We start from the raw sequence: 18,912 nt of genomic DNA, 5'->3' as shown, positions 1-18,912 counted from the left end.
CTTCAGAGCCGAAAAAAAGTTGATCGCAAACTTTCGACGCACTTCGCGCGTCCGACACACGTATAAAATTGAGTTGTGTCCGTTCTTAATGTATACAGTAGCGGATGCTGGCAAAGGCGAAATAGGCAGGCGCCTAGCGCGGTAACGCTCTCTGGGGCGGCAAGACAGGGTACCTGATCGATCGCCCCTGAACAGAGCTCGCAAGATCACGATGGGAGACAGGTGCCCCAAATCGTGCCACCCTGCCCCCACACAGCTTGCAAGATCGCGATGGGAGAAAGGTGCCCCGACAGGCTACTCAGCCTTAAAGACTCTATGGTTAGGATTATGGATTGTATTCTTACATTATGAACAAACATAAGATAACCATGATAAACAGTAGGCCTATAGGTAGGCTACAACATGACACAGGATCTTATTAGTGGTCATGCAAAAATTAGTATCAACCATGTGATTGCTGGGCAGATATGACCAAGTCATTGATGATTTTGCAGCAATGAAAACTACGAGGGGAGGGTTACATTTTAAATTAGGGATTAGGTGTAATAGCACAGAGTAGCAGCAATTTGTAAGAATTCCGCCATATACTTTATTTATTGACTCTATAATTTAATTGTGCAATTTAAGTTATGTACTGTATATACTGTATAATGTCAATGTTAATAGAATGTGCCATTTATTTATATATTTGGGGGGGGGGGCACGTCCGATCTCACCTAGGGCACCAGGTAAGCCAGAACCGCCACTGAATGTATAGGCTGTTAACAAAAAGTTATAGTGGTAGTATTATTGCACTTGGTTATCTAAATGTGTATTCTTGACTGTATGTCAGTGTAGAAATATAGCATGCGACAAGAATTTAGTTGTTGAAGTAATTTTGCAAGTGCAAGTGATGTTACGCTCATCCTTAAACTGTTGAAACAGTCATGAAGACAGTTAAGAAGAGTTATTTGAGCCTTTTGGCAGAAAGGCAAATAGCATATTTTGATTAGCTTATGCATAAAATCCATATTTCCATTTAGTCTTATTAGTCATTTACCCTCCATTACATGTTTAATAGCCAAATAATAGGATGTAATGAGTTTGATCTTGCAGTCTCAACACTATAAACTCAATGCCTGATGCATGCCCTAGTGAAATGAATGATGAGAGAAACTTGTGTTTTTGCTTGCACTGAACACATTGGAAAGTCTTGCATTGAAGGGATCATGTACAGCTCATTGCACTACCACATTAATCTGACATCATTAAGCCACTGACAAACAGGAAAATCTGATTATAGTAAAAATGCATTAAAATAACTACCTCTCTAGTGAAATGAAAGTTGAGATGCAGTGTATGGCATTGTATGTTTTGTATTTATTTATTAAATGTCACAATTATAAATGTTTAAAAGTAGACATGAAACCAAATGGAATTTACTAAAGATAGCACAAATGTACTTTTTGAAGCAAAACATTTCACAAAAAGAAGTTTGTTAGGCAAATGTAAATAATAAAAGAAACAGAAAAGCTGTTAACAATTAAGACAAGGTTTTTGGACTGTTTCTGTGTGTCAAACTTACTGGAACATGTAAATGGTTGTCCGCTTTGGCACCTGTGTGAACTTGAGGGGAACTGATTTCATACATTATACATCCAACAAATGATCATTTTCAGGGGCAACTGTAGCAATGCATTGTTCTATAAACCCAGATCAGATTTTTTTCTTTAAATGCAAAAGCAAAAATGCTCCAAATATCAGTTTGTTGCTTTAGTGGAGAGTTTGCACTAAGTCATGCGATTTGGTGCGTTTTTGCGGTCTGTGTTGAGTTGATATTTGTATGGGTTGTTTAACACAAAAACCTTCTTTTCATAATCACTGCTGGTTTTTCTTACCGAGGCTCTACTTACATTTAAATAGTGAATGCAATTACAGCCATATCATTGCTGTTGCCCTTTATTGAGGCAAACCTTACCTGCATCCCCTGCCTGTGAGATGTGCATGGTGTGAAGATGTTATGTGACCATTGAGAGATGGGATAGACAAGGATCCACTATGTCAGTTTAACAGATGCCCTATTTCTGACCTCAGCTTTGCCTAGCAAATTAAATAGCGTGTCATGGCATGCTTACTTACTTTACTAATTGAAATTTACCAGTGACAAAATATAAAGTTATTGTCACACTATGTGATACAAAAATGACCATGAATGTGATATGTATGAAAAATTCAGACAAGGCAAACATTTTGACCTGCTGTTGACTTAGGAGATATTATCTGTTCTTCGTGGTTGAACAAAGGCTGCATCACTACAGAGGTGTTTAAATAGTTCTTCTTCTTCAATAGTTCTTCAACAAATCTTAAAATACAGTGTCACAGGATGTCTAGGCATTTGTTGGACATAATCTTTTTAACCGTTCACAACTGGGCTATATGTAACTGTGTAATGTTGCTAAAAGGTGTGTTTGAAATTGTACATCCTATCTATCTATCTATCCATCCATCCAAAGTGCTGTATTAGGGCTGTCGATTTATATGGTTAATTCTGTGCAATTAATTATATAAAAAAATAACGTGTTAAAAACGTATGCAGTTAATCATGTCCCCGGACCATAATAAGGAATATTCCTTCTATTGGACCAATTCAAGCTTGATGTCCCACCTGTTTTCTCCAGTGGGCAGTAAGCGAAACTCCAACTGTATAGGTGATGCGCAGCTTATACAGAGAACAAACCACACTCAGGCTTGCTTGACACCATCAACAGCACAAGATGAGAAGAACCTGTTCTTGCATTCAAACACAGCTTGATGGAGCACAAATCGGAACACTTGAATCTCAAGACGTGTTTTTTTTTAGTTTCAAACTATGTAACTGTAAACTTGACACAGCAACCTAAAAATGGTATGTTTATGACATGACGCAACCAATGAGACACTCCAAAAGCATCAATCTGATGCTTGTTTAAATTGACGTGTCGTTAGAAAAGCCCTTATAATAAATCTATCTCAGTCAAATTGATGAATTCAGTTGCAAAATGGATTGCAGTGGACTGTAGGCCAATGATAGACTTATGTTCAGTAATATGGAAATAAACAATATATTGCCTTCTAAAGCCAATCTTTAGATTGTCTTATCAATGCTTTACTCATCTGCCACAATAATGTAATTCATTTTAATTATCTGAATTATTTTTTATAATGTATATATTTATTTATAATTATTTCAATGTAACAATTTATAATTATTTAATCATTATATATTGCATTAAATATTTATATCACCATTCACTTTCATTGTGTTGTAAAAAAGATGCAATGAAAGTGAAAGGTGATTGAGGCTGTCAGTCCCTAACATTCTGCCTGAAGGGATAGTTCACCAAGAAATGAAAATTCTCTCATCATTTACTCACCCTCATGCCATCCCAGATGTGTATGTCTTACTTAAATTTTTAGAAGAATATTTCAGCGCTGTAGGTCCATACAATGAAAGTGAACGCTGACCAAAAAGCACATAAAGGCAACATAAATGTAATCCATATGACTCCAGTGGTTGAATCCATGTCTGCAGAGGTGATATGATAGGTGTGAGTGAGAAACAGATCAATATTTAAGTCCTTTTTTACTGTAAGTCTCCACTTTCAAACAGCCCTCCTAAGTGCACTTCTCTATTAAGTGTTTGTGGCATGGGGGGGCGTGGTCATGTTTTGGGCTTTCCGGTCACTCTCTCTCCCACACTGAGACTCTGGCATGCCTTTTCAGGTCTCCCTCCACCATCACTATAATTAGAGACAGGTGTTAAAGTTCTCACAACCCAGGTGATGAGCCTTACCGCTCACCTCTCCTGCAGACCGACACATATCCCGAAGTCATACACATATGGGAAAGAATTAGTGTGAGTAAATGATGAGATAATTTTCTTATTTGGGTGAACTATTCCTTAATATCTCCTTTTGTGTTCCATGGAAGAAAGTCATACAGGTTTTGATCAACATGTGAGTGAGTAAATTATGATAACATTTTCATTTTAGGGTGAACAATACCTTAAAAAATTACATTAAAAAAAATGAAGTATTTTAGTTTATATACAGTATGAACAGAGAAAATATCCTGGACTGTATAAGTGTATTGATGTTCATCTCAAAATTCTATATAACCTATAAGTGTTTTAGCACAGATTTCCATTCGTTTAGACTTCACAAACACACATGAATAAGCATGCCATGTCAAACACATGCTACCTTTTCAGTTACTGGAAATACTCAGATTGGCTCTTAGGTTCATGTGCATGGCATCCTATTTAACAAAGGTGGAATTGTTTGTGCTTGCTGGAATTGGTGTCCGATTCCAAGCGATTGCATCACAGCTGGAATGTGCTGACTTGATCTTCAATCCAAAACAATGGATACATTAGGGATTATTTGAAACAGAGCCACATATTTCTGTCATTGATCTGAGCAATTAGCATTTTGAGAATATCTAGTTTACATCTGGACAATCCATCATCATGTTTTCATAAATGTGGTTTGTGATCTAAGCCTGCTATTTGTGTCAGCCACTAAGAGTCAATACCAAACTATACCAATACCACGTCTGATCAATACCAAATTTCAGCAACAGGACATTAAGACCTCAAGCTTTGAAGTCTTATTTATTTATTTGTTTGTTTCTTTATTTGCCTGTGTAAATTTATTAATTGAATGTTTTATAATATGTTGATTTTCTGTAGAAATCAGCAGTCAATATTTTACCAACGAAAAGTCTAATGTGGGATCTTCCACAAAGGTCTGTTTCGTTATAGGTCAGCTAATTCATTTGGATCTTTTTGAAGTTTGTTAAAGCTGTTGTGTGTAAATATTTTTGATGTTAAAATATTTTCACTGATCCTAATCTCATATTGTGCAGAGCTAAATGTAAGTAATCTATGTTTATGTTGATTTCCCTGAAAAGTTAATACACTGTGCCTCTGTGGTGCTATCAACATTGCTCTGTTTGTTTGAGATTGACATTGCAACTTTGGCTCAACCAATGGTGTCAGTTTGAGGTGGAGCTACCTGTTTTCTGAACAATGAAAGAAAGGTCCGTTTGGATTTCGTGTACCACAGTGGAAAAAGGCGGTTTAGTTAAAAAAAAGCAGTAATGCAGTGGCGATCGTGGATAGAGATGGCTATCTTAAATATATCTTTTCGACAACGTACCAGTAAACATCGAAACACTTTTCCATGCTCTCGCTCTACAATTACTATCTTTTTAGCCTGGCATAGAAAAATAATAAGGGACAAGGAATTTATACACTGCATGTTTGAGTTTTTCCACCATGTTTTTTTCGATTTCACAGAGCAACTAGTCCCGCATTTCCAAGATTGTTATTGGTCAATGCATGCCTACGTCAGACAGTGTTGCTGCAAAAATTTAAAAGCTCTCAACTTTTGGTCGCATGACAGAGCGTCACTATTGCAAACCCTTCCGTTTCCCTCTCCGTCCTTCCGACGCATCATCCCCATTGAAATCAGTGCATTCGCAGTGTTCTCTAATGCATCGTAAGCTCTAGTGTAGAGGTGCCTTTATGGACAATAAAAGGCGCAAGATAAAATGTGTGAAAACCCCATAGATTAAATTTGGAGAACTCAAGCTATATCTAGGGACCATAAAATCACAGAGACTTGGGGCTGAGTAAGCAACAGCAGCTAATCTCTTTAGACTCGGGCCAGTAAGAAACAATCTAGCAATCCTATAGCAACACCCTAGCATTGTGCAACACCATAAAATTGTGCAACACCCTAGCATTGTGCAACACCGTAGCATTGTGCAACACCCTAGCATTGTGGCGGCAACTTTTGCACACCACTTGTTTTATTTTGTTTGGTGTTGCTAGTGGTACAGAAGTTATGCAGCACTACAGCTTTAAATATGCATATTTCTGATTTTATATGAGCTTTAAAACAATTAGGTCCTGAAGTCAGTTATTAGAGTTTAAAACCACCCAAATTTGTGCCGTTATATGAAGAATCTGTCATAATGTTTAATCATCATATTCTATCATCATTTACTCACCCTCATACTGTTTCAAGCCCTGTTTGACTTTCTTGAGTGGAACACAAAAGGAGGTATTAGACAGAATGACAGGGACTGGGACAGCCTCAGTCACCATTCATTTTCATTGTGATGCAATCAAAGTGAATGGTGACTAGAGTTGCAGCGGTATACCGGTTTCACGGTATACCACGGTATGAAAATTGATGGTTTTCATACCATGTACATTTGCTTATCTACAGTATTGAGAGAAAAAATGCAACCGGACGGAGAATCTCACCTGCGCGTGCGCATCTCCTCTCCTCCTGGACTGTCTGTCAAACTCGTTAACTTGCGCCACACATACACAAGCAGCGGAGAAAATGTCAGAGAGAAACGAGGCGAGGGGGTCTGACATAAGTGAGTGTGTGTGTGAGTTAAAGCAGTGTTTCTCAACTGGTGGTTTGCAGGTCTGTTCGGACTGGGTTGCGGACAGCAGGGAAAGAACAATGACATGGTTCTCCCATTGAAGATATTTCAGCGGCCGCCCAGGTGATAGTCTATTTAGGACTGCCAAGGAAGATTTAATGAACCTCGCAATCAGCTAAATGCTTCTCATCTGTACTTTCGCACAAGTGTAACGGAACCAGCTCGCGATCATGATCTGCTCTTCTCTCTGGCGCGCGCGTGCAACAGCCGGGCTTTCCTCGATATTGCAGAGCGCAGACCTCAAAACTGATGTGACCAATTTCAATTCTAGTGAGACTTTTCTAGTTTAAAGCATTACGGAGGAAGTCAAGTCGAACCTCTCAAACAGTAGGCAGCCCTGACATGCCAAATAGCACTGAGGAGGAAAAGAGCAACACTGTGTTATGCGCTAAAAAATAAAATAAAATCATTATGCATCATCACCTTTACAAAATTGTTTCACGATTCTACATGAGTAAAAGTAACTGTTATATTTTGACAGTATGTTATAGTGTCATATGAAATCATCTAAAGGTAGAATCTATTAGACCTCATTTCATATCAACAGTGGCATTTTTCAGGATGTGTTTCAGCTAGTATTTATTTTTTCATAAATCCTTTAATTTGCTATTATTATTACTATTATTTAAGACTAGCTACACTGACCTAACCATGGTAATGAGGAGCCTTTCCTCCTGTGTAATATGTATGTTCTGTTTGAAATTAGGAAACAAATGGGATAATAATGGACTCATATAAGTAAATATGCACTTCAATTTTTAAAAGGAGGGAGAAAAAACTTCCTGTCGCTTTTGTTGTTGACATCACCAACAAAAATAATGTCACTTGATGCATGTCCTTGTACTTGAAAACCAAACTATTCAACATAAAAGGAAATGCGTCCCAGATACATTAAATACAGGTTACATTTTTACTATAGTGGGTCGCCACTTGATTTCCAATTTAAAATCTGCATCCTGAAGCAAAACCAGTTGAGAACCACTGAGTTAAAGGTACAGACAGGAGCAGTCTGGCTGCACTGTTGCGCACCTGCAGTATATGTTAATTATTAATAATCATAGGACATTACTTTAAAAGCTCACACAGCTGATGTTATTTTTAATTTAGTAGTTAATTTAATATGCTATGCTAACATGTAAACTAACATGCTTTAGTTATATATCATGTTATAGTTACATGCTATTTTTTATTATGTTTATAATTCAGTTTATTATTATTTCTGTTAGCTTTCTTATTTATTCTATTTATTTTATTTATTTTCAAAAGGAAATTTTTTTTTTTTACACATACTTCCATTAAAAAAAATTGTTTCAAGTTTCAGTTATAATAAAGCATTTGTTCAACCAAAAAAAAAAAAATAATAATTGTGTTATACCGTATACTGTGATACCGTGAAACCGTGATATTTTCTGAGATGGTTATCGTACCATGAAAATCTCATACTGTTGCAACCCTAATGGTGACTAAGGATAACATCTTTTGTGTTCCACTGAAGAAAGTCATACGGGTTTAGAACAACATGAGGGTGAGTAAATGATGACATATTTTAAATTTTTAGGTGAAGTATCCCTTTAAGCAAGTAATGCCGTGTTTACGAAACTGGACTTGAAAACAAATAGTCCGTTTTTGTTGCATCAGTACAAAAATATCCTGCAGAAATAACTCATGATGCAAACTCATCTTGCTTACTAAAGGCTATTTTTAGTTTTCTAATCAGCACTTTCTTAATTTAGTTTACATTGTATCCTGGTGTTTAGAGTTTTAATATCGCAGTCAGTGGAAGAGGGTTGGTCAGGGCCTCATATCAGATCTGCTTCAACATGTTTCACTTTTATACAAAACATCTTGGTGCAGTTCCCCTGAACTGGTAGCTTGGAGGAGCAGGGCTGCAGCCCATTGGCTGATGAGGTACTTTTGGTTTGTGGTTTGTTCTAAAATCGGACGGAGCCGGGGGAGCACGTGGTAAGGGCTTCCGCTAGCTTGGTTTTACACTGCTCTCCAACATGACTGAAAAACACTGAAGCAGGGTCCCACAGGGACAGACAAACCTGTAGATGTGACGCAGACTTTCGCTGCTTTTCTGCAAGAGAAAACAATAGAATTGATTTGGATGCTGCTCATTGAACATTTAACATGATTTTAAAATCATGTCTTTGTGATTTTTCGTGTCCTTTATGCCGAAGAATAAAAGTTAGAGTAGTGCTATTATGCATTGTAAATTGTGTTTTTGCAATTTTTCATTCTATTTTAAAGCTGAAGTATGTAATTTCTGCACCACTAACAACACCAAACAGAATTGCAAAAATAACAAAAATTCCCGAACACTCCCTCTGTCAGCCATTGAATGGAAAAAGAGATGCCATTGGATGAGTCAATGTTAATAATAATTAATAATTAATAATTTTCTTTATTCATCACACATTATACATTTGCACATATACAGTGAAATTCTTCTTTTTCACATATCCCATATCCCACAATGTTGCTATCTTGGGCAGCTCGGAATGCTCAATCAAACAGAAAAATAATAGCGCCGGTTTTTACAGAAGAATGTGGTGTCATTGATATTGCAAAACGATATTATGTAGTTCCTTACACAAATCATGGCAGTTCCACGGTAAGATGTCTATTGTGTGGCGCTCAACAAAACTGGCCTCCCTAACCTGATCTTCAAACCTGAACCCAACTGATAATGTCATATTTTATTTTTATTTTATTTTTTGAGTTAGGGTTACATCATTTTGTGGAGCTTCTATGACACTGTTGCACTGGGTTTAATTTAATTACAAAGTAAATAATTGCTGTAATGTAATTACTTTTTTTTTTTTTTTTTTTTTAAGAAAGTGGTCCCACTTTATATTAGGTGTCTTTATTACTATGTACTAACAATACATTACATTTCATACAATGTATTTATTGTGTAACTGCTTGTTCTGCAAAATTTGCATCAAGCAATTCACATTTGCTGCTACTGAGGTTGAGGTTCGAGTAGGTTTAGGAGTAGGGGTAAGGTTAGGGGTTAGGGTTTCGGGAAAGGTTTGAGGTAGGGTTAGATTTAGGGTTAGGGATAAGGTTAAGAGATGTAATTAAAAGCATGTAAGTGTTAAATGTAAGTACACTGCAACAACACATATGTACATAATAAGTACACTGTATCAAATGCTTAAGTACAGTAGTAAAGTAGTTAAAGACACCTAAAATAAATAGACACCTAAATAAAGTGGGTTTGAAAAAGTAGTTCAGCGCATTACATTTTAAATTCTTGTAATCAAATTATAGTTACTGACTTTCAATTAAGTTAATTACTTTCCATTTCTTTATATTTCTAAAATAATATTATATATGTAGAATACATCTAAAACATGAATTATGTTTTACATAATTCATTATGTTTTACATAATTCATGCATGTACATCTGTTTGTGTTTTGTGACAGCTGAAGGGTGTGTGCCCCCTAACGAGTCAATTTACAAGGCAGAATTTTTTTTTTTTTTTAACTTAATTAGTTTAGCAGACAAACAAATGCTTTTCTGTGAAAAGTGTTTTAGAAAGTAGCTTAAAAGTAATTAGTTATGTGATAATTTTTCCGATTAAGTAATCAGTAAAGTTAGTAATTTGGTTACAATATTAGAGTAATAATTAGTAGTTTGTAATTAATTTTTTTTTTTTGTGACTTAACTAGTGCTGTTAGGCTCACATGTCGATTTGTGTGCTCTTCAGGACTTGTACCCCAGTCGTTTGCATCGCAAGTGCAGCGCCCTTTCAGTTGAGCTACTGCACAATTTGGTTACATCTGAACAAGCTTGTTAATCTAGTCGGTTGTGTAATGCAAACTTTAAAATGTATTGCCTTACAAGTCATGCACTATAGTAAAAGTCTTTAGATGTCATAAGATAGCATTGTGTGAGGAACAAGGTGAAAAGTATGTTTATAAACTGATAATCTGCCGTTTTACCCGTGATCTGTGTAAAAATGAATAAAAGTTGTTGTAGCGCCTCTAGTGTTACAATACAGTATGTACAACGAGCCATGTAAAATTTTGCGAAAATGTAGGCATAGTAACATGATTCAATGAGACCAGCTTGTTTCAAATGGCTTTCTTGTCTCTGCATATTAAACTGGAAAAGAAACAGCTCAATAAAGCAAAAAATGACACACTTAACATTTACAATACTTTGCAGGACACACAGTCTTCTCATCTGTATTTAAATAAATTGCAAAACAAGTATCACTTCTGCTGTGCAACTAAATGTGCACAACAGAAACACAACTTCTCCCAACATTTTTTATTTTAAGAGGCAGAGTTAAACACCTGCTAATGAAATGAGGAAGTAGAGTGCGCGGTCTTACTCACTTACTTCAAAATAAGTTATAGAGGAAATCTGGTGAAGGTATAAGGTGGGTGGGGGTGGACTGCGTGTTTGTGTATGTGAATATGAACCTCTGCGTGTGATGCTGAACTGTGACTCGGCTGAGTCACCTCCTGACTCGAACACAAATGGTGATGAATGACAGTATAATGCAGTATCTTTGTTAGTCAGCCAGTGTGCTGAAATCTGAGGGGAGAAACCTGTAGTGTGTTTCCAGTAGTCATTCAAACAAGAGCATTGTCGGCGTTGAAGATCGTGTTGGCCGTGGGAGTATGTGCCTACCCCCACGGTTTTCAAAGCTTTACTTTGACACACTCTCCTACTCGTTTCCCTGATTTCCAAAGATGAGTAATTGTTTTTGCTTTTTTAAACAACAGGAGAGGGTGCTGATGCCTAATATTATTAAAGCTGCAGCCCACACAAAGGTTATGACCCTAAATCTGTTTCCTGCTTTAGGCTGGACAGCTTAATGTCTCCTGTCTTCCCACCTTTGAGCTTATTCTGGCCAAGAACCACCCACTTAGACAGGAAGAGACTGTCTGACATGTATAGTGACTATAGGGTTGCCACTTTTGGTCCTGTAAAATTCCTGGACACCCGGTCAATGACCGAAATAAGTACTTTTGGCCAAATCATACAGGCAATAAAACATATTGTCATGACTGTTTAGTCATTTGATATGGAAATTGCCCACAAAACAGCATTTTTTATTCATTCAAACAATAACAAATCTTTTGTGTGTATGTTTATGATATGTGACAAAAAAACTAGATTTTCTTTTTTTGATTTTTCCCCTTTTTCTCCCAATTTGGAATGCCCAATTCCCAATGTGCTTTTAAGTCCTCGTGGCCATGTAGTGATTCGCCTCAGTCCGGGTGGTGGAGGACGAATCCCAGTTGCCTCCGCATCTGAGACCGTCAACCCGCGCATCTTATCACGTGGCTTGCTGAGTGCGTTGCCACGGAGACATAGCCCGTGTGGAGGCTTCACGCCATCCACTGCGGCAACCACGCTCAACTCACCACGCACCCCACCGAGAACGAACCACATTATAGCGACCACGAGGAGTTTACCCCATGTGACTCAACCGGGCCAATTTGGTTGCTTAGGAGAACTGGCTGGAATCACTCAACACACACTGGGATTCGAACTAGCGAGCTAGTGAACTCCAGGGGTGGTAGTCAGCGTCTTTTACCACTGAGCTACCCAGGCCCAAAAAACTAGATTTTTGACTGTTTTAGGCTTTCTGTTATTTTGGATAAATCTGTTGATTGTAGCGCATGATCATCGAGTGAAAACATTCCGCTCTAACCCCCACGCCTACCCCCTCATGACTGACAGGGGCTCAGCGAAACAATAAGCCCCGGAGCCCAGGACCACCTTAATGCGGCACTGCCAGTGACTAGTTCATCCATAAAAGTGCTCATTGTACCTACCCGCAACTTTGTACCTACCCGCAACTTTGTTTCCAGGTAGTTTACTAAAACTTTTTACTCCTGGAAAAAGCCTTTAGTCATAGAAGTTGAATAAAGACAGCCAATCAGATTGAAGCTTGCCAGTTAGAGAAAGTTCTTTCCAGTTTTATGTGCAATATGCATCAGACTGTCAGTGAATTGACTGTTGGCAGTCTGAGGGTGTGCTGCTGTCTGAGGCTTAGACTAACTTAGCCCTGTCCAGAAACTGTCCTCCCATGTCACCCTCTGATATCGGATCAGATGACTCCTGTCTTGTTGGAATGGGGAAGTGATGCCATTGCGGCAAGTTTGCGCTCACATATGCAGCTCTTCCTAAGCCAGCAGGGCAAAAGCGAAAGGGTAGATGTCATGAGCTTCATCGCATTTGCAGCAGTGCAGAGTGTGGGGTGATAGATACGCAGGAATATGCAAAAGCCTGTGTGGGCATATCAGTAGAATGATTTGATTTAATAAGACACATGGAGCGCTGGAAAACAATGCTGTTATTATACAGCCGAAGGGGTTCAACTGCACCTTCAACACATCTCATTACAAAATATATGCAAAGAAACCCGATGCACAGAGCCACGCATTAATACATTACTGCACATTAACATTTACATCCCACAGAAAATCAAGAAAAATATGAAACATCATGAGTATACGGGAAAATAATTTTTGTTTTGGCAGGATATTTACCAAAATGGCTCACAGGCCAGACAAAAACTCAAAGACTTCGAATTGTCGGCATAGTGAGGCCGATCCTAGGGTACCGGAAATATCGGAAACAACATGCCGACTTCCTGCTTGATCGTGTTGGTACAACAGCACTCTTGCCTGTGTGATATTGCTTAATTTTATTCAAAAATATTAGTAAAATGACTGACTTTCCCCGGCATGACGCATTGGGGGGGGGGGGGGGCAGGTCTTCCCCGCCTTTTGGAGCCCTGGGAGAGATGAGGGGAGGGAAAGAGGAGAGAGAAAGAATGAGGTGGAACGACAGAAAGAGAGAGAGGAGAGAGAGAGAAAAACTTTCTCGCCGGCTCCTGGACGCACTGTCGCATGGCCCTCTGGCGGACACCAGCTCGCTCCTCTCCCAGCGGATGGCAGCGAATCCTCCGGCCCCTTGCGGACGGAACCGCTCCTCTACTTCTTCGGCGGACGGTGGCCGGCAGCGACCCCACTCCGTCCCCAGTCCTCCTCCCCTGGCGGATGGCAGCGCCGAGGACTCTGCATCCCTCCTCCCACCCGGTTTTCGGCACCAATGTAACCGATAAGGACGGGCAAGGAGGAGGTGGGAACCGGCAGAACAGTAAACAAAGTTTTAATGAGAAACTCAACTTAAAACAAACGTAAACAAACACAGACACATATGCAACGTGGGCGCGTGCGTCTCTCTCTCTCGAACTGGCGCCTCCGGCTAGTCTTTATCCCCCTCCCGGCTGATTAGCCCTCCTCCTCGTAACACTGACACAAACTGATAGAAAGGAAAATGTGCCCACCAGAGTTGCGTGTGATGCAAAATTAACCAACAAAATAGGTAATGTACCCAGATTTGGAGCTTGGCAGGTGTTAATTTCAGACCCTGCCCACAGTTCAGCTACTCAGAAGTCTATCAGTGGTGTGCTCTGACAACTTCACAGCCACTGTCCGCAAGGTTTTAAAAAAAGATATGGTTTGTTACACTTTGTCTAAAATGAGGTTGTGATACCACAGAAAAAAAAAAACAAATTCTCGTGGTAAGGCACAAATGTGTCATGATGAAGCACAGAACCACTGCAGCAGCAGGTCATCCATGCTGCCTGCATGAAATAAAGTGCTGCCTATAGTGGTGAAGCATTAACTTACAAATTAAAGCATGTTTTTGCCTGAATGGACACATCTACTCTTTGTGCTTGCATTTACAATTTTATTTTTAATCTTGATGTGCTGTCAATGCTGTGGGTGTGAGAGAAGTGTTGAAATAGTGTCTCAAACATCATTCTCGTCTCACAGAGGCCTCTGCAGGTATGGAGAACGGAGGCTCAATGATGGACTTGCTAGACTATGGAGAGACATTGTGGGAAAATGCGGAGAAAAACAGGTACATCCTGTGCCGTTTCATCAACCCCAACAAACTGACTTCGTACCTGCGGCAATGCAAAGTCATCGACGAGCAGGATGAAGACGAAGTGCTGAACTCTCGCCTGCTGGAGTCAAAAGCCAACCGAGCAGGTAGGATACTGTGTGAGTTGAGTGATTTAGTGTGTTTATTGGTTTAAGCATATTGCGGGGTTCCCACTGTCATGGAAAACTTGGAAATATTAGGGAATTTTGAAATTGTGATTTCCAGGCCTGGAAAAGTCATGGAAATAAGTAAAGTCTTGGAAAAGTCATGGGAATTTCTGTAGTGAATATAAATTTGTCTCGTTTTACTCTGCCCTAGAATATTTCAGCAGCTACAAATTAGTGCTGATGATATGTTTAGTGCTTGTGTAGAATAAAATGTACTCACTAGCCAGCGTGATAATATACGTCTCTGTGTTTAGAGTCTTATTAGAGACTTCTGTACACTGGTAAGTGTAATAATTTAAATCTGTTAATTCCAAAGACTGGTACATGACATACCATTGGAAAGGAATCAGCCAAGCAATCTCTTATCTAGTTACCGCGAATGACTGGAAAGTTCATGGAAAAGTAATGTAGATTCATTCGTCAAGAAGTGTGGGAACTCTGATATTGTATAGTTGATGTTGTTATACGGATCTGTCCAAGGTTGGGGTTTTTTTGTCATATTGCCAGGACATCAACATTCATACATGCTGGTGACAAAAATACTAAAAACGATGGAATATGAAAATGCAAATTCCAAGCCGAAAACATTTACATGCAAATCACACCATCAATCAATTACTCGGTCAGCCATCTTTCACTGTAGTTTTCCAGTGCTGTAATGTGATGATGAATGGACACTTTTAATCCCGAGCTGCTGCCGTAGCTTTTCTTTTTCCAACGACTCCTTCCTGAACCCCCGGATCATTTTTCAACTTCTCAATGGCCAACGGCGAAATGGATGACAAGGATTTCACCCAAGCAGCTTGCCAAAGTCTGCGCTATTTGTTTGTCACAAAGCAGCAAATAAAAGAGCTTGTTTACCACGGCTGAGATTTCACAGCCCCCTAATGATTCTCTTTTACATCTGGGACTGGCAGTCTGGTACATAATACAGAAGATCTTTCAAGTGTTTTTGTGCTATGAGTTTGTCTTATGAGTTAAAATACAATGCACTGCTTTATCAAAGACAGATCAGGAAATTCAGATTATAGTACATTAACACCACACACACACAAACATTTTGTCAGATAACATGAAATATGTGCTTCATAAATGTGACTAATTAACTAAATTATTGTTTAACATGACTGAATCAACCTGACTGCTTTGTATGACACCAGTGAAAGGAATTTTTTGGAGTCAAAAGATTTGAAATTGTAGAAATTGTGTCTTAAAGTAACCCAGAAGTGAAAATTGTCATCATTTACTCACCCTCACATCATTCTATGGCTTTCTTTCGTTTGCAGAACACAAAGCATTAAGGAATGTGGCAATCACTGATTTCCATATAATAACACTTGAGATTGACTCACTTTAAAGCATAGAAAATGGTCATAACGTCATCAGTGTTATAAAAAGTCTTAGTTAGCGTCTTCCATGAAACACAAATGGAGAAATTCTAAAGAATATACTGGTTGTTTTTTTCAATGCAGTTGCAAAGAATGGAGACTGGAGCTTTTATCCTTCCGAAAGTACACAAAATCACTGTAAAAGTATCATTAAAGTAGTCCATACGACTTGTGTGCTATATTTAAAGTCGTCATATGATAGCTTTGGGCAAGAAACAGATTGAGATTTAAGTCATTATTCACTGATAATCTTCTCTTCTAGTGATCTGTTAACTGGGTCGCTGAGTTAGTGAGGTTAACTCGAGAATTGCATCAGTCTGATTCGTGAATGAATCATTCAGACCAGTTTTGAGAACTGCATCTACCGATTCATTGGGAAGATTCAACTCAACAGAACAGTTCGTTAACAAATCGAGCCATGGAAAGCTTGAGTGGATGTGAATATTTTTCGGAGAATAACGACTTAAATTTTGGTCTGTTCCTCACACAAAGCTATCATATGTCTTCAGAAAACTTGGAATATGGCACCCATGTCATATGGACCACTTTTATGATACTTTTCTGGTGCTTTTGCATCGTTTTTGAAGCTTGAAAGCTCATTCATTGTAATTGTGTGGAAAAGAGGGACCAGTACATTCTTTAATGTTTCCTTTTGTATAAAGTCATACAGGTTTAGAACAACATGAGAGTGAGTGATTGAATGACAGATTTTTAATTTTATTGTGAACCTTTCCTTTAAGGTAACAACTGCACTTTTTACAATGCAACAAAAGCAATGGTTAACTGTTTTTGTTTTTAGGTCGGCTACTAGATATCCTACACACAAAGGGGGAGCGGGGCTATGTGGTGTTTTTGGAGAGTCTGGAGTTGTACTACCCTGACCTCTACAAACTCGTTACAGGGAAGGAGCCAACTCGCAGATGCTCCACTATTGTTGGTGAGCTAATTAAAATGGAAAAGGCACACATATAAATGACTTGTAATCATCCCTTTAAAACGTTTGTTACTGTCTTCCAGCTGCTTCCCCTGTTCACCCTTTCAGATTTATGCAGTACCCTTACAAAAAGTTCTGTGGTACATGTAATGGTATCAGATGATTATACAGTATCATGGTACTTTGAAATATATTGTGGAACTACACTACCAGTCAAATATTTTGACAAACTTGACTGCATTTATGTTTCTTTTTATCTCAAGTCTTGTGCTTACTGTAAATGCTTGAAATTAGTTTTGTAGACATATATAAATTGTTCCTATGTATTATTTTCTTTATAAAACAAACATTTTAATTGTTATTATTTTTAAATGGATGAGTAAGACTGGATTGTGAAAGAATTCTACTATTTATGTAAATATGCTCTAAATACCATATACTATGGTACAGTATGTAGTACTCCAAAGTACTTCAAAGACTACCATAGTATTACTGTAGTAAATATCCCAAAAACATGGTGAAACCATGATACAGTGTCCTAAAACCATTGTATTACCATGGAACTTATTTGTGCAGTAGTGTTGGATTGACTGTAATTCATCTTTTACCTGCAGTGGAAGAGGGGCAGGAAGGGCTCATCCAGTTTTTAATGAATGAGGTCATGAAGCTGCAGCAGCAATCCAAGGCTAAAGATGTGCAGCGGGTTGACTTCATGACCAAATGCCGCACGCTAGAAGACGAGCACAAGAAGCTTCGGCTTGCCAACCAGGAGTTGCTTACATTCCAGGAGCGCTACAATAAGATGAAAGAAGAGCGCAATAACTATAACGATGAACTCATTAAGGTGAAGGATGACAACTATCAGCTGGCCATGCGGTATGCCCAGCTCAGCGAGGAGAAGAACATGGCCGTTATGAGGAGCCGGGACCTGCAGCTAGAGGTCAGAGGCCATGCAAGGGTGGTGATTTTTTCATGAATAGAGTTGTTCAGTTAATTTGATAAGTGGTAACCTGCAACTGGTACCTCAAAGATCTATTTCTACTTGATCTAACCCATAAAAATTACTTGGTGCAACCTAATTTGTCAGGTAAATTTAGTCCGATTAAATTATGTTTTGAATTTAATAAAACCAGTTAATTTAGATGTTACCACACAAAGCACATTTTTAGGTTACTTAAAGATTAGATGCTTTTAAGGTGCCCTCACATTGGCGATGATTTTTCCGGCATCCTTCAACCTTCCCATCTCCACCTTTATATTTTAAATTTTAGATTTTTAATGCCTATACCAAATATTATTCAAAATTTCCTTAATGCGCTCCAGTACAATGAACCAGTGAACACGTGAAATTAAATATTGCTTTAAGTTTTGGAGGCATGACAAATCGAGCCTGGTTTCTCGTACATTACGTGACCATTTTTTGAAAAACAAAATTTCGTGCCTTATTACACATTTGCCTGTAGGTTCCCAGTGAAATGTCCAGTGGGGGGGTGCCAAAAGTGGGTGAAATGGTGTAGTTATCAGACAAGGTTTTTAAGGTGAATATTAGATGGAGGTTTTAATGAGTAAAACATACCTCCCTAACCAAAAACTTTAACCTAAATATAATAAATAGTGATCTAAAATCAAATGAGAGGTGAACAAAACAGACATCCTTACACTTAACTAACACCTAAACTTAACCAGTAGTGTCCTAAAACAAAACGAGAAATGAAAAGCAAATTTTTTAAGCAATCACGTCATCTCGTGTCGCTTCTATGACACGTTCATCTCACATCTTAGCTTGAATGCTTGACTAGTCTCGAAACGTGGACTTCTGAGTCCAAAGTCTAACACTCTATGAGGTGAGCCACCACAGAAGCTATTCACATTGGTATAAATGTAAATGGTGGTGAGTCTGTAACTCAAGCATTAAAAAGTATTGTTTTTCAATATCATAACAATGCAGTGTGTGAGTAATTGTGCAAAAAATACATGTTTATATAAGAAATAATCAGCCGTTGTGCTCGTGA

The 18,912-nt window shown here is 38.4% G+C and overlaps 1 protein-coding gene across 1 annotated transcript in view; it reads left to right on the top strand.

Moving 5' to 3' along the window:
- The window catches only part of LOC127450174 (caspase recruitment domain-containing protein 11-like), a 47,086-nt gene that overhangs the window by 245 nt on the left and 27,929 nt on the right, over positions 1 to 18,912 (top strand). The window contains exons 2-4 of the mRNA XM_051714032.1: positions 14,300 to 14,518; positions 16,766 to 16,903; positions 17,515 to 17,840. Of these exons, the coding sequence (XP_051569992.1) occupies positions 14,314 to 14,518; positions 16,766 to 16,903; positions 17,515 to 17,840 (669 nt within the window). The 5' untranslated portion in view covers positions 14,300 to 14,313. The remainder of the gene's footprint in view (positions 1 to 14,299; positions 14,519 to 16,765; positions 16,904 to 17,514; positions 17,841 to 18,912) is intronic.

This window comes from Myxocyprinus asiaticus, chromosome 13 (genome assembly GCF_019703515.2).
Source record: "Myxocyprinus asiaticus isolate MX2 ecotype Aquarium Trade chromosome 13, UBuf_Myxa_2, whole genome shotgun sequence".
In the NCBI taxonomy this organism is placed as follows: Eukaryota; Metazoa; Chordata; class Actinopteri; order Cypriniformes; family Catostomidae; genus Myxocyprinus; species Myxocyprinus asiaticus.
Note: the sequence above shows the minus strand (reverse complement) of the source record. Positions and strands in the feature narration are given on the sequence as shown.